Genomic DNA, 16041 nt, shown 5'->3' on the forward strand with positions numbered 1-16041 from the left:
ATTAGTCAAAACAAGTTGGAGTAACAAACAAGTCAGCCCAATGTGAAGAGCCAACATAGCATCAACACAAGTCAGCCTAATGTACATGGCAACATAAAGGAGCACTCTCAGGAAGCCTGCATATCTGCATGTGCACTGCTCGTAGCAGATTTTTCTTGCTGAAGGCGTCTGCCTTCTCACTGAACTAAACCTACTGTTAACAAATACGGTAGCTAGATTAGTGCGCACATATTCGCTTTAAGAGGCGCCACCAGGTGGCGCCCCAACCACTAGTTTTGTAAAAAGGGGACGTGTATGTGCTCACTGTGTGACTATTCCTAGTCCTAGGCCACATAACAGCATTATGCCCTAACTTGCAAACACAATTTATTTCATAAGAAATGGAAATTACTTAACACTGAACCTATACTGTCACGCACTGGACAAGTATAACAGTTGTATATTTGACTGCTGGTAGCTGCACCGGACACTTGTCTATGATAGGCCTAAATGATATCCTAACAACCGCACATCAGCAACCACTGTCAACATAAATGGACCTGTGTGAACAAGGTATTCTGTGTTCTTTCATGGAAGTTAGTGGGTACCATATGAATTCTGAAAAAAAAAGGTACACTGCACAATGATGTTCCTCGCTGCTGAGTTTTTAGAGCATTTACCAGTGAATCTCAAAACAAGAGCAAAATATAAATGGAGCGCCGGGGATACCAGCTTTAAAAAGTATCAACAATTCAATGAAAAAAAACAGCCACTGCTTGATATTTCAGATACAAAAAGAAAACCTGTAAAGTCCAACATCCCGAGACTAGAAGAGGCAACCAGTCCACATTCTAAACAACGACAGAATTTGTCAAATATGCAGAAGACCTTGTTTAAGTTTCTAGGTTACATGATGAAGCATATCTCGGAAGACTCACCTGGCACGGAAGCAATTCACCACTTCATTTGCATCTCTTTGTTGATGACATTACAATGATTAAGTGATAATGGCATGTTTAGGACTGCCATGGATTTCATAATTTGGACAGATTTTTGGCAATCACAGAATTAGACCTTCCTCAAAATCGTAACAGAGCAATTCTTTGGAAATGTTAGAGCACATGAAGTTTTAAATTAAACATTGGAATTCACCCATAAATCAATCACAAGGATAAACTAAAGGAGTGATTGGAAACACAATGGGACCCTAATTTTGTTACAAAATAATCACCTTACTAGATACTCCCTCCGTTCGGAATTACTTGTCACAAAAATGGATAAAAGTGGATGTATCTACAACTAAAATACATCTAGATACATTCATTTCTTGGACGAGTAATTTCGAACGGAGGGAGTAGTTTCTAGCACCTGATTCAAATACGCATTTTCCAGTTCATCGCTTCGCAGTTCATATGTTGCGTAGAACAGTACAGCACAGCCACAGGAAGTTGAAGTAGTTTTGTCATCCGATGTGCGCAAAAGGAGTTGGTAAGATCTACTTCTGGCCTTATGCAACTTGTACTTATTGCACGTGAGGCCACTATCTTCAACAACGGTTTCGTGGTGTAGTTGGTTATCACGTCAGTCTAACACACTGAAGGTCTCCGGTTCAAACCCGGGCGAAGCCAATTTATGTTTTTTTTATACTTTTAAAGATATATAAAAGATTGGCCAATGACCTCAAAACTCCAGAATATTTAGCTTCTCGCAGCACCCTTTTTGCCCAATGACTAAACTAATTCTTGCTTTACAACAATTAAGATCTAGTTAATCCCCTACTCGCCGCAAAAAAAAAGTTAATCCCTTACTGATCCAACCGTCAAGTGTGGAGCATGTAAATCCATTCTTCCAGTAACATGTTACCGAATGAAACCAAGGCATGGCTAATCAAGCACCAGCAAATGCCCTCTGCCGTATGCATCCCACAGTGCAGAATGCAAAACTTCCCGTTTCTGCCTTGAGTAAACAGATCTTCAGTCAAGCAAACAACATTCAAAGTTGTCTGTATCACAACTGCTGTAAAACCATTTACCTTGGCCATAGTTGTAGGTGCGAAAAACTCTTCGACGGGGGATCCTCCCATGATCCTGCACTTGACCTCAAGCGGAAGAAGATGCAGCTAGGGTAATCATCATCAGCGAACCTTTGTCTAACACGGCCTTGAGCCAACAAGCCAGAGCCATCTGAAGGTACCTCGCTCTTTGCTCATCAAGAAGATGGCACAAGTGGAAGCTGATGACCAGAATTTATATGCAAAATTGCCTGTTCAAGGGAAGAATTTATACACAAGATTCTCCTGGAGTGCATCCCAACCTAATCCAGCCAGTGTGCAACACCTGAGTGATTTCAGGAGCATCAGTGAAGTGTGTGCTGCAACTACCAGATAATGGGACAGTCGGATACTGCCATGAGATAGGTTATGGCATATGGTTACTGGATATATATTGAGTTTTCAAATCTGCTAGTTCTGACTTCTGAGAGGTGCAAATGTTGAGATTCAATGAGTTGTCGAGATTATGGATCACTACAGCAAGTTTATCAGTAACTTTCACGAGTAATTAGCATTAACAAACACAACCTGGTAGTGGATACTCTGTGTTCAGCATCAAAGGGAACACTTAGTTCAGGTCAACTTTCATGCATGAGCCTACAAGCCCCAGTACAAGGCACTGAGGATGACAGGAGCATGTCCAATTATCTGCAGTGGAAATAAAACATATACTTTTCTTTCATAAGCCTACAGTTAGGGAAGAGGGAACATGTACAATGATCTGCAGTGGAAATAAAAACTCGCAACATGTTACTCGACTAATAAACCTACAGTTACCAGTGCATAGCATACCTCAGGAACAAGGAGTTCTTTAAGATGAAAAAAATCCATAATACTGTATTAGGGGAGATTTAATCAGTTCCCAGCAGTTACAAGTTTTCTAGAAGCTCCATCTTCTGCTCGCTATCGCTGACGTGAAAGGGAAACCAGGCCCCATCTTTCACGCACGGTAGAGAAAGGGCATACATCATGTAAAAAAAACATCAGTAAACAAACAAAAATGATTTCAGCAGGAAGTTACAATGAGAAATTTTGTTAAGCAGAGAAAACTGAGATGGTAAACGTAAACTAGCAGACAGAAATAATAGACTTAACTAGCAAATTTAGTGAAAAGGGAACATGTATTTGCTCACTGTGTAACTATTTCTAGTCCGAGGCCATAACAGCATCATGCCCTAACTTCCGAACAAATTTATTTCATGGGAAATGAAAATTACTTAACACTGAACCTATACTGTCACGCACTGGACAAGTTTAACAGTTTGTGTATTTGACTGCTGGCAGCTGCACCAGACACGTGTCTATGATAGGCCTAAATGATATCCTAACAACTACAACTCAGCAACTACCGTTAACATAAATGGACCTGTGTGAACAAGCTATTCTGTGGCTTCTAATTTTCTTTCATGGAAGTTACTGGGTACCATATGAATTTTGAAAAAAGGTACAATGCACAATGAAGTTCCTCACTGCTGAGTTTTAAGAGCATTTACCGGTTTTTAATGAAAGTTAATGTGAATCTTAAAGCAAAAGAAAAATATAAATGGAGTGCTGGGGATACCACCTTACAAAGGTATCAACAATTCAAAAAACAGCCACTGCTTGATATTTCAGATAACAAAACGAAAACCTGTAAAGTAAAACACAGAAAGTCCAACATCCCGAGACTGGACTACGCATTCCCACAGGATAACTGCTAGAAGATGCGACCAGTCCACATTCTAAACAACGACAGAAACTTGTGAACTATGTAGATGTTGACTTCTCTAGGTTCCTAGGATCTGATTTAAATTGACATTTCCCAATTCATCACTTTTGCAGTTCGTATCTTGTGTACAGGAAGTTGAAAAAGTAGTTTGTCCCCGCAAAAAAAATAGTAGTTTGTCATTCGATGTGAACCGAAAATAAAAAGAGGAGATCTACTTCTGGCCTTATGCAACTTGTACTTATACAAAACGAGGCGACTAAATTCAACAACGGTTTCGTGGTGTAGTTGGTTATCACGTCAGTCTAACACACTGAAGGTCTCCGGTTCAAACCCGGGCGAAGCCATGTATTTTTTGGGGTTTTCTTTTAAAATTATAGTAAGAGATTATTTGGCTTCGCAGCATACTTTTTCCCAACGACCAAACTTTATAATTGACCGAACTAATTCTTACTGTACTTTACAACAACCGTCAAGTGTGGAGCATGCAAAATTGTAAATCCATTTTCCTCTAACATACTGGAACAACTTGTTACTAGAATGAAATCAAGGCATGGCAATAACAATCAACTAATCAAACACCAGCGGCAGCAGTCCAAATGCCCTCTGCTGTATGCATCGCACATGGTGCAGAATGCAAACTTCCCGTTTCAACCTTAAGAAAACAGATCTTCAATCAAGCAAACAACATTCATAGTTGTCTCTGTACCATAACTGTTTTAAAACCATTTACCTTGGTGATAGTTGTAGGGGCAAAAACTCTTCGATGTGGGGTCCTCCCATGATCTTCTAGTCTGTCCTGGACCTCAAGCGGAAGAAGATGCAGCTAGGGTAATCATCATCAGCGAACCTTCGTCTAACATGGCCTTAAGCCAACAAGCCCCGGCCATCTGAATGTATTATACACAGGATTCTCCTTGAGTACGTCCCAACCTAATCCAACCAATGTGCGCCACCTGAGTGATTCCAGCAGCACCAGTGAAGTTTGCGCTGCAACTACTAGATAACGGGACAGTCAGATAGGCTATGTCATATGGTTACTGGATCCAAATTCGAAACTTCAAATCTGTTCGTTCTGACCTCTGAGAGGTGCCAAATTATGAGATACACTGGGCTGTCAAGATTATGGATCACCACGGTAGGTTTACCAGCAACTTTCAGGAGCAATTAACATTGATAAACACAAAGTGATAGTGCAATGCAATACCAGGAACTGTAACATCTGGTAGTGGAGGCCGAGGGCCGAGGGCTGCACATTACCTTCCAACCTCCTTTGCTACCAGGCATCACTTTGAGAGCCCTAGAGTTTCAAAGGGTACATTTGGTTCATATCAACTTCCATGCATGAACCTACAAGCCCCAGTACAAGGCACTGAGGATGATGGAGCATGTCCGGTGATCTGCAATGGAAATAAAACAAACATAGAATTTCCATTCCTAAATCTACAGTTAGGGAAGAGGGGCAAGTCCTATTATCTGCAGCGGAACTAAGAAGTCACAAGGTGTTACTCAAAAAAAAAATATACGTACAGTTACCACTGCATCACATACCTCAGGAACAGAGTGTTTTATAAGAAGAAAAAAAACATGCAGAATACTGTGAAGTTGTATACCCTTGAACTCAGTTCTGCTGTATTAGGGCAAATTTAATCAATTTCCAACAGTTCCAAGTGTTCCAGAAGCTCCGACCTCTGCTCACTACTGCTGACATGAGAGGGAAACCAGGCCCCCGTCTTTTACGCACGGTAGAGAAAGAAAATAACATCATGTAAAAGAAACATCAGTAAACAAACAAAACGATTCCAGCAGGAAGTTACAATGAGAAATTTCGTTAAGCAGACAAAACTGGGATGGTAAAGGTGAACTAGCAGACACAAATAATATAGGATAACTTAACTACTCCCTCCGCTCCGAATTAATTGACGCAGCCTCTATACAATGTAAAATGGATATTGTATAGAGGCTGCGTCAATTAAGTCGGATCGGAGGGACTAGCAAATTTAGTGAAAAGGGGACATGTGTGCGCTCCCTGTGTGACTATTCCTAGTCCTAGGTCATAACAGCATAATGCCCTAACTGACGAACAAAATTTATTTCATGGGAAACGAAAATTACTTAACACTGAACCTATATTGTCACTTAGTGGACAAGTATAACAGTTGTGTATTTGACTGCTGGCAGCTGCACTGGACATGTATCTATGATAGGCCTAAATGATATCCTAACAACTGCACATGGCAACCACCGTCGGCATAAATAGAGCTGTGTCATCTAATTTTCTTTTATGGAAGTTACTTGGTACTACCATATGAATTCTGAAAAAAGGTACACTGCACAATGAAGTTCCTCACTACTGAGTTTCTAGAGCATTTAGCAGTTTTTAATGAAAGTTAATGTGAATCTTAAAACAAAAGCAAAATATAAATGGAGCGCTGGGGATATCAGCTTACAGAAGTATCAACAATTCAATGAAAAAAAACCAGCCACTGATTGATATTTCAGCTACAAAACGAAAACCTGTAAAGTGAAACACACAAAGTCCAACATCCCGAGACTAGACTACTCATTCCCGCAGAATAACTGCTAGAGGATGCAACCAGTCCACATTCTAAATAACGACATAAATTTGTGAACTATGCAGAATACCTTGTTTAAGTTTCTAGGTTATATGATTAAGCATACCTTTAAAGACTCACCTGGCACGGAAACAATTCGCCACTTTATATGCATCTCTTTGTTGATAATGTTACAATGATGAAGTGATAGTGGCATGTTTAGGTCTGCCATGGGTTTCATAATTAGGACAGATATTTGGCAATCACAGAATTAGACCTTCCAAAAAATTATAACAGGGCCTTCCGCAAAATCATAACAGAGCAATTCTTTGGAAATGTTAGAGCACATGAAGTTTTAAATAAACATTGGAATTCACCCATAAAACAGTCACAAGGATAAACTGAAGGAGTGATTGGAACCAAAATGGGACCCTAATTTTGTTACAAAATAATCACCTTACTAGTTGACATACACACACCTACAATCATAATCATGTACACCATTTGCCAAACCCCATAATTTTTTTATGGAGGGACAAAATACAAATGATACAACACTACAAGGTTGAGGTAAGAATATCACCATTACTGAGGAACAGATATTCACCAAGATCCCTGCCAGCAACTTAACAAATCTCAGAGAAAAATAGATTATCACCGGAACCACAAGGTACTGATCAACTGATCACTTTGCTGCTCCTTCAAACAAGTGATGGATATGTGCCTCGACATCTTCTGGGGTGTACTTGATGTACAAGTCACGTCCGGTTTCAGGAGCTGATTTTAACCTGGCAATCAAAGCCGCATATGCTGGCATCACTGAATCCTCCACTGCTGCCCTAACGTCCATTCGCAACTGATCATCGGCTATCACCCATTCTGATTGTACTGCGTAGATCTCCTCGAAGTAGGTATTAAACATCCGCAATTTCTGCAGCATTGCCTTGGCTGGGAGTGCACCAACGCCTGAACCACCAATCTGCAGCACAGTTGTAACCTTGCCCCATGTTGAACGCTGATAATCCATGCTCCAGCGACGCACTCTAGTTGACAACTGCTTGATCCAGTCATCGCCGAGTAGAACACCTAGCTCGCTGTCATTCACTTTCTGGATAATGTACTTGCCATTGTTCATCAAGAAGATGCAAGCCAGTGACGGATCTCGGTAAATCTTAGATTTTGTATCCAAATTCTTGTGCAGAACGTCCATGATCCATGCGATGTGCACAGCAAGTGAAGACGTGGGGCGGTCAGGGTCCACGGCAGCAGAAGCTCTACCACCAGCACCAAGGTCACCTTCCATCACCTCTTCCAATGTCTGTCGCGAACCGCATGCAGCACGGAGATAGTTCATGACATACCGAGTGATGGGGTGTATACCACCACCAGGTGTGGCAACCCGGGCAGGGTCACGGCGGATGAGATTTTCCAACTCCATGAATATACCTTTTATTGAGGAACCAAGGGTGTTGCACACTGCAGAGACCTCTGCGCGGAGTGCGGCGGAGTAAGGGTCGGAGAACACAGGGTCAAGGTCCGGGAGGATGTCCCGCACAGCCTCATACATGTCCACGACGCGGAAGAGGCGCTCCGGCGAGCGGCTGGAGGAAGAAATGGCGTCGCCGAATGATATGAGCTGCAGTGCCTGAGTGCGCACAGCAGCGATAAAGGCGAGGTCGCCGAAGGGGGCGAGACCGTCGAAGACGCGGTCGCATAGGCGGCGCTCGCTGGGGATCAGAATGCGGAAGACCATGTTGAAGGCTGGGATCCAGCGGGCGATGTCGAACTCCAGCTCCTCCCAGGGGGAGGCGTGGACCTCTTCGGCGGTACGCGGCCGGACGCCGAGACGCGCAACGCTCTCGTCGACGAAGCCGCGGCGCGCGGCGGCATAGGCCTCGGCGCACTCCCGGCCGAAGCCGGCGTCCACCATCCGGCGCGAGATCTGGTGCACGTTGGCAATGGAGCCCGGCGAGAGCGCGTCGATGACGACGTCGTAGTCGGTGACGGGCTTGGCGATCGGGATGGGCTCGTCGCCGTAGCCGTCCGCGCCGCCGTAGAACTCCTCGTCGTCGCTGCCGTCGGACGCGAACCCGCCGGGCGCCGAGGGGGCCGCGTCGTCGGGGCGCTCGATGAGGGCCCGGAACTCGTCCTCCAGCCGCGCCATGCACCGGCTGAGCAGCTCGTCGGCGCGGTCGAGCAGCACGCGGTTGGTCCCCGCGGCGTCCAGCTCCTGCACGGTGCCGATGAGGTCGTCGACGGCCTCGAGGAAGGCGTCGGCGTCGCCCGAGTCGGCCCAGATCAGCCTGTCCATGGTGACGAACTGCGAGATCTGGCGGTCGAGCGTGCGCACGGTCCGCTCCATGGACGTGACGGGCGGCCTCGCGGAGGAGCCCGGCACGGCGGCCGCGGGCGGCGGGGGCAGCGGCGGCGACGCCGGCATCGAGTGCTCCCCTCCCCCGCCTCCCCCGCCGCCGCCGCCCGCCGCCGCCGCCACGGCGCCGCGCGCGGCGTAGATCTTGTCGAGCGAGAGGCGGCCGTCGTAGTTGGAGAAGACCTTGAGGATGTCCTCCGTCATGGTGTCGCTGCTGCCGAGCGTCTGCACGATGTGCTGCACCGTGGCGAGCAGCTTCTCCTCGCCGTCCTCCGCCATCGCCGGCGCCCCGTGGCCGTGGGATTGCAGGTCGTTCGCGCGAAGATGGTCTTCCCACGGGGGTCTGCGGCTGGCTCCGATCTGGACGAGGTTTCCAGCTCCCCGCACGCGGCTTCGGGTGGTGGTGGTGGTTGTGGACTGCGGCGGGGGTAGGGGTGCGGGTGAGGCGATGACTTCCGTTCCCACGCGGTTGCTTGTGGCGGAGGACGACAGCGCGTGGACCGGCCGTCGTCTTTACTGGTAGTGGACGCGGGACGGAAGCGGCCGCGCTGGCAGTGCTCGCGTGGGACGGGTAACTCGCGGCGGACGGTCGGATGAGCTCAGGGAGAGTGATGGGTGGTGGTGAAAACGGCGTGGCCTCGAGGGAGGCGAAAGGCATACTGGCATGCGCGACAGGACGTGGAAAGTGGCCGAGGGGAGAAAAGTCACCGAGGTGGAAATGACGGCGTGGCGTGGAGAAGGGGCGTGATTGACGCGAAGGTCGGGCCGGTGGACAACTATGGAGGATGGACCATGGACGCTTGGGGGGCAGAGTTTGTGTTGGAGAGACACTGCAAATGTATACATTTCTCGAGATTCAAACTTTAAACTTTGAGGCGACTCAGGGCATGTGCAATGGTGGCATATGGATACATATGCCCCATGATAAAAAATAATTTGAGGCATCTACATTTAGTTTTTCTCTTCAATACAAGTTACAGCTAGTGGGCCTCATTAAGAAATACAAAATAAAGACTCTACCACACATGCATCTCTATTTTTCACTCCAACCTTTTCAGCTTTTGTCATCGGACCACACTTTTTCTTTCAAGCACCCGCCTCCTGGAGAGGATCCCGCTTCCCTATCCGAATCTACTTTACGTCATATCCGATCCTACATGGCATGCGAGGCATCACCTTGAGGCTATGCATTGTACATGCCCTCATACTACAAAGACAAAGTTGAAGATGAATCGAGAAAACGGTTTGCTTCGAAGGAGAGTTGATGCATGCGTTGTTAAGTGGACCAGAGTACGAGGCACGTTATCTCTCGGAGAAAAGTAAGACGGTGTTTGATGAGATAGCCTGCGAAAAATGCGAAGGAAGCAGGGACGCACCACGGCATTAGGAATGAGAATCTCGATGATGTGCCGTCATGTGCGCGAGCATGTTGTTGACGGTGGTGTAATTGTTTATGTCTCTCACCAATGGATTGTTTTGGGTCATTGTCACCGTTGTGTTTCACATTCGCTGCTTGAAAATCTAATACATTCAAAATGTAAATAAGCTAATTGTTGTGACATCAATGTAGATGCAAGGGATTGCCTCGTTGTATGTCAGCCTTGTCCAAAACAAAGGAACCTTCACCTCCTCTAGCAACTCCACTGAGGTGTTCCATGATTACGACACAAATCTAGAATCTTGAAAACTAGAATATTTTCAAGATGGACAAAAATATGCATCCAACTAGCAGTCATGTTGTTGTTACCTGATGTAGAAACCTATGACAACGTTGTCCTAAACCCCGATGCTTCCAAATCCTATGATGTTTGTGTTTTAACAACACTACAACAAAACGGTTCTAAGTAAATGCAATGCATATATGTATGAGGTGTATGCTACTACAAACCTAGCAACAGTTGGGCTCTACTCCTTTCTCGACCTTAAGGATGCATGGCTGCTTCTTTGTGAACTATGATCATATTGGGTCTGTCTTCTTATGCTTAAATAGGAACTTTACGAGACATGGGGCAACCACCATGAGACGGATAATTTAATGCACTTCAATACCATTGTTGAACACATGGGCATATATGCCTATATTGTTATGAGCATCCCCTGAATGAAGTAGTACATATGTATGTGATTTGATCTCACTGAGTGAAGTTTGCAATGTAGCTTCTCTAGAGCACCACATCATGAGAAAGAACTTGCATTCATCATCTCAAGTTGCATCATCAACAACAAGTAGAAACGAGAATGTATTGAATAGAAATCAGTAAGTCAATATTTGGTACAAGCCATGTATAGTTTCCTCTATCTGAATGAAAGGAGTGTTAACCGTAATTAGTAGGCATGTGGTGTTCCATAGTTGGTCTCCCTAAGGACCGACACCTTGCAGAGTGTCGATTGTGTGGTCGCGTGTGATCATGTTGCTTATGGTAGAGAACGATAGCACATGGACTGCCCATCATCTTTACTGGTTCGTAGTAGGCACGAGACGGATGAGGTCGCGCTGGAGTGGTGGCATTGCTCGTGTACGATGGGTAACTTGCGGCGGATAGTCGAATGAGTTAAGCCAGAGGTATGAGTGGGTGGTGAAAATGACGTGGCCTTGAGAAAGGTGAGAGCCACGGGCGTGGCATGCGCGACAAGATGTGCAAAGTGTTTGAGAGGAGAAAAGTCACGAAGGTGGAAATGACGCTGTGGCATGGAGGAGGGGCATGATTGGCGCGGAGGTTGGGGCAGTGGACTACGGATACAGATGGATGCTTGGGGGTAGAGTTTGTGTTCGAGAGACACAGCAAATTTATAAACTTCTCGAGATTCAGACTTAAACTTTTGAGGCTACTTGTATAAGACTAAGTTGAAGATGAAATGAGTAAACATTTTGCTTCGAAGGAGAGTTGATACACGGGTTGTTATGTGCACTAGAGTACGAAGCGCCATCTCACATAAAAGTAAGTCTGTTTTTGATGAAATAGCAAGCGGAAATGCAGAGGAAGCACTGAAGCTCCATGGCGTCGGCAGTGAGAATTTGCTTATGTGCTAGTGGAATACATTTTTCGCCTGTGTGAGTATGATGTTGACAGGGGCATAATTTTTTTCTCTGATAATTGTCAGTTCCTCTGTGACGCCCGGATAATTAAGCTACAGTGAACCTCTGTTAATGATGCCACGTCACCTCCATTACTGTTGCCAATCTCGCGTTAGTTCAAAAACCGATTCAAATTCAAATTGAAAATATGGCAAACAACAAAAGCTTTCAAACATTAAAACTAAAATGTTCGGAGTGAGCCAAATAATTTATAAGTAAATATGGTGAAGAAACCACATTATTATTAAATATTTAATTGCCCTATAGTAAGTAAGCAGTGGCTAAAGCGATAATTTAAATGCCTTCTGAATTATAAAAATTACCAAGCATTTGTATTAAATACCAAACCATTTTATGACAATGCTAGATGATGCAAAGTAATTAGGTGGCACCATTCCATATTTTACAAAAGTATTTCTGAGGCCTAACAATTTGCAAAACAGAATGGGTTGATGAATTTAAAAGAAAAACAAAAACTAAAAAGAAAAATGAAAGAAAAGGCTTGGCTGCACTGTGCACTTGGCCCAGCCGCGCAACACTCCAGCCCAGCCCAACTTACCCCCTCCATCGTCTTCCCTGTTCACGGAGCGCGCTGGACGCCGTCCGTGCGTCCATGCCGCGGATCTGACGCATGGCGGCCATCCAGACCACCCCGCCACCCTACAAGGTCGTCGTCGACCCCTTTGTCGAACCCTAGCCCCACTCACCCTCTCGCCTCTCCCCTCTTCCTCTTCCCTCGCCCGACGCCGCCGTCGACATGCGTCGCTCGATCCCGCGGCCACTTGCCTCCCCACGACGCCCGCGCATGTTCAGGAGGACCTCCATCGTCGTCCACATCGCCTGCGCCTGCTAGCTTGGACCGAGACGTTGCCGCGCCATCTCCCGCATCGATTCCCTCGGCGGAAGCCGCCTCTGCCCCCTCATGGCTCCACTCCACCGCGACCTCCCGGCCTCCCCGAGCCCGTCTTCCCCTCAATGTGAGCCCCGCCTACCTCCCCGCCTTTTTCCCGAGCTCGGATTCGAGCTCGAGCACTCGCAGCCGCGTCTGTAGCTCCACCGCCGCCGGACGTGGTCCCAACCATCGATTCTGACTGTGCCCAGCCCCACATCCGCCGCGCCCTGTTCCCCTACTCCCCGCGCGTGCCCGCCCGCATCTGGGCACGCCCGCTGCTGCGCCCCTGCTTATCGTCGTGCTCCGTCCGCCGCTCGCTGATGCCCGCGACCACCGCGCTCATTGCTCGCCCACATCACCCCGCCGCCTGCCGCTGCTCAACGCCGCCCCCGCGCTGCCATCCGCCACGGCCGGAGCTCCGCCTCCGCGGGCTCCTGGCGACGCCCGCGCGCCTTGGCCGCCTCTTGCCGCGCCGTGGCTGCGCCCGCGACCGCGACCACCCACGGCCTAAACCGCGCCGCTCGCCGCCCCTGCCGCCACTTCCGCCGGGCCGCTGCCGGCGCCGCTTGCCTTCGCGGCCGCGCGGTGGCCGTGGCTCCTGCTACGCGTGCCCAACCGGATTCCCCCCTGTTCTGATTAGCGGGGCTAATCCCCCCCCACCTAAGCTATCCCCATAGTCACAGACACGTGGGGCCCGCTCGTGGAAAAAAAGAATTACAAGAAAATATAAATAAAGTAAATAATAAAAATAAATTTAATTAATTAATTAATTAAATTAATTAAGTTAACTAATCCTGTTTAAATTAATCTAATTAATTAGTTAATTTAATTAAACAGTAGTTAATTAGCTAACAGCCCCTGACAGGTGGGACCCACCTGTCAGGTTGACCAGGTCAACGGTCAACGTTGACTGCTGACGTCATGCTGATGCATTAATTAAATTTTGAATTAAATTAATTTATTAAATTCTAAAAATGATTTAAATCTTTAAAATTTAATATAAAATAAACCGTAGCTCGGATGGAAAAACTTTGTACATGAAAGTTGCTCAGAACGACGAGACGAATCCGAATACGCAGTCCGTTTGTCAGCCACACGTTCCTAGCATAGCGAACATGGAACTTTCCCCCTCCGGTCCGTCTGTGCGAAAACGCGAAACATCGGGAATACTTTCCCGGATGTTCCCCCCTTCGCCGGTACCACCTACTGCCGCGTTAGGGCACACCTAGCACCACTCATTGTCATGGGCCACATGCATGAGTAGGCCTGTTGCCGGGATGTCACGCATCGTCATGCTTATGTTTGCATTGTATTTACTGTTTCTTCCCCCTCTTCTCTCCGGTAGACTACGAGACCGACGCTGCTGCTGCCCAGTTCGACTACGGAGTTGACGACCCCTCCTACTTGCCAGAGCAACCAGGCAAGCCCCCCTTGATCACCAGATATCGCCTATTCTTCTCTCTACTGCTTGCATTAGAGTAGTGTAGCATGTTACTGCTTTCGTTAATCCTATTCTGCTGCATAGTCTATCATTGTTGCTACAGTTGTTACCCTTACCTGCTATCCTACTGCTTAGTATAGGATGCTAGTGTTCCATCAGTGGCCCTACACTCTTGTCCGTCTGCCATGCTATACTACTGGGCCGTGATCACTTCGGGAGGTGATCACGGGTATATACTATGTACCTTATATACATGACACATGTGGTGACTAAAGTCGGGTCGGCTCGTTGAGTACCCGCAAGTGATTCTGATGAGGGGGCTGAAAGGACGGGTGGCTCCATCCCGGTAGAGGTGGGCCTGGGTTCCTGACGGCCCCCGACTGTTACTTTATGGCGGAGCGACAGGGCAGGTTGAGACCACCTAGGAGAGAGGTGGGCCTGGCCCTGGTCGGCGTTCGCGGATACTTAACACGCTTAACGAGATCTTGGTATTTGATCTGAGTCTGGCCATTTGGTCTATACGCACTAACCATCTACGCGGGAGTAGTTATGGGTATCCCGACGTCGTGGTATCAGCCGAAGCCTTCGTGACGTCAGCGACCGCGCGGCGCGCGCCGGATTGGACTGGAACGCCACTAGGCTAGGTCTGCTTCCGGCCGCGTACGCAACATGCAGGTGTGCAATGGGCGATGGGCCCAGACCCCTGCGCGCATAGGATTTAGACCGGCGTGTTGACCTCTCTGTTGAGCCTAGGTGGGGCTGCGACGTGTTGATCTTACGAGGCCGGGCATGACCCAGAAAAGTGTGTCCGGCCAAATGGGATCGAGCGTGTTGGGTTATGTGGTGCACCCCTGCAGGAAAGTTTATCTATTCGAATAGCCATGTCCCTCGGTAAAAGGACGACCCGGAGTTGTACCTTGACCTTATGACAACTAGAATTGGATACTTAATAAAACACACCCTTCCAAGTGCCAGATACAACCCGGTGATCGCTCTCTAATAGGGCGACGAGGAGGGGATCGCCGGGTAGGATTATGCTATACGATGCTACTTGGAGGACTTCAATCTACTCTCTTCTACATGCTGCAAGATGGAGGCTATCAGAAGCGTAGTCTTCGACAATATTAGCTATCCCCCTCTCATTCTGGCATTCTGCAGTTCAGTCCACCGATATGGCCCTTTACACATATACCCATGCATATGTAGTGTAGCTCCTTGCTTGCGAGTACTTTGGATGAGTACTCACGGTTGCTTTTCTCCCTCTTTTCCCCTTTCTATACCTGGTTGTCGCAACCAGATGCTGGAGTCCAGGAGCTAGAGATCCCGAGGATGATTCTACATGGAGTTCGGCTTCGAGGAGTAGTTTGGAGGTCCCAGGCAGGAGGCCTTGCCTTTTCGATCGTTGCTACTTTTGTGCTAGCCCTCTTAAGGCAAACTTGTTTAACTTATGTCTGTACTCAGATATTGTTGTTTCCGCTGGCTCGTCTGTGATCGAGCACTTGTATTTTGTATTCGAGCCCTCGAGGCCCCTGGCTTGTATTATGATGCTTGTATGACTTATTTATGTTTCAGAGTTGTGTTGTGATATCTTCCCGTGAGTCCCTGATCTTGATCGTACACATTTGCGTGCATGATTAGTGTACGGTTAAATCGGGGGCGTCACATCCTCACACTAATAGAATGACCCAGTCATGTGGTTACATGTCAAAAAATAAATTGACAATTGTCTTTCACATTCACTGCTTCGGAATATGGAACATCTGCGATGCAAAAAAGCTAATTGTTGTGACATCATTTTAGACGTAGATTTTTTTTACTCTGATGGCATGTGTCAGATTTGCCCCAAAACAAGGCACCCTTATATTCTCTAGCAACTCCGGTGAGGTATTCCATGCCTATGGCAAAAATATAAAATGTTGAAAATAGACTATTTCTGTCATGATGTCATGGATGCCCCCGAGGATGGAGAAGA

General features: G+C 47.0%; 1 protein-coding gene, 1 long non-coding RNA gene and 2 other non-coding genes across 4 annotated transcripts; 3 read left to right on the forward strand and 1 right to left on the reverse strand.

Moving 5' to 3' along the window:
* The first annotated feature begins 1533 nt into the window (after nt 1-1533).
* TRNAV-AAC (transfer RNA valine (anticodon AAC)) lies at nt 1534-1607 on the forward strand. Its single transcript has one exon. It is a non-coding gene; the product is annotated as a tRNA-Val (tRNA).
* Nucleotides 1608-4007: 2400 nt separating this feature from the next.
* On the forward strand, nt 4008-4081 carry TRNAV-AAC (transfer RNA valine (anticodon AAC)). Its single transcript has one exon. It is a non-coding gene; the product is annotated as a tRNA-Val (tRNA).
* A 2561-nt stretch (nt 4082-6642) lies between these two features.
* LOC109755171 (exocyst complex component EXO70B1) lies at nt 6643-9168 on the reverse strand. The gene has a single exon (XM_020314060.4). It carries the CDS (start codon nt 8937-8939, stop codon nt 6975-6977), a length of 1965 nt encoding a protein of 654 aa, XP_020169649.1. The 5' UTR covers nt 8940-9168; the 3' UTR covers nt 6643-6974.
* Nucleotides 9169-11641: 2473 nt separating this feature from the next.
* On the forward strand, nt 11642-15640 carry LOC141041579 (uncharacterized). The gene is made up of 2 exons (XR_012202092.1): nt 11642-12713; nt 13974-15640. It is a non-coding gene; the product is annotated as an uncharacterized lncRNA (long non-coding RNA).
* The last annotated feature ends 401 nt before the right edge of the window (nt 15641-16041 follow it).

The sequence above is a fragment of the Aegilops tauschii genome, chromosome 1, assembly GCF_002575655.3.
Source record: "Aegilops tauschii subsp. strangulata cultivar AL8/78 chromosome 1, Aet v6.0, whole genome shotgun sequence".
NCBI lineage: Eukaryota > Viridiplantae > Streptophyta > Magnoliopsida > Poales > Poaceae > Aegilops > Aegilops tauschii.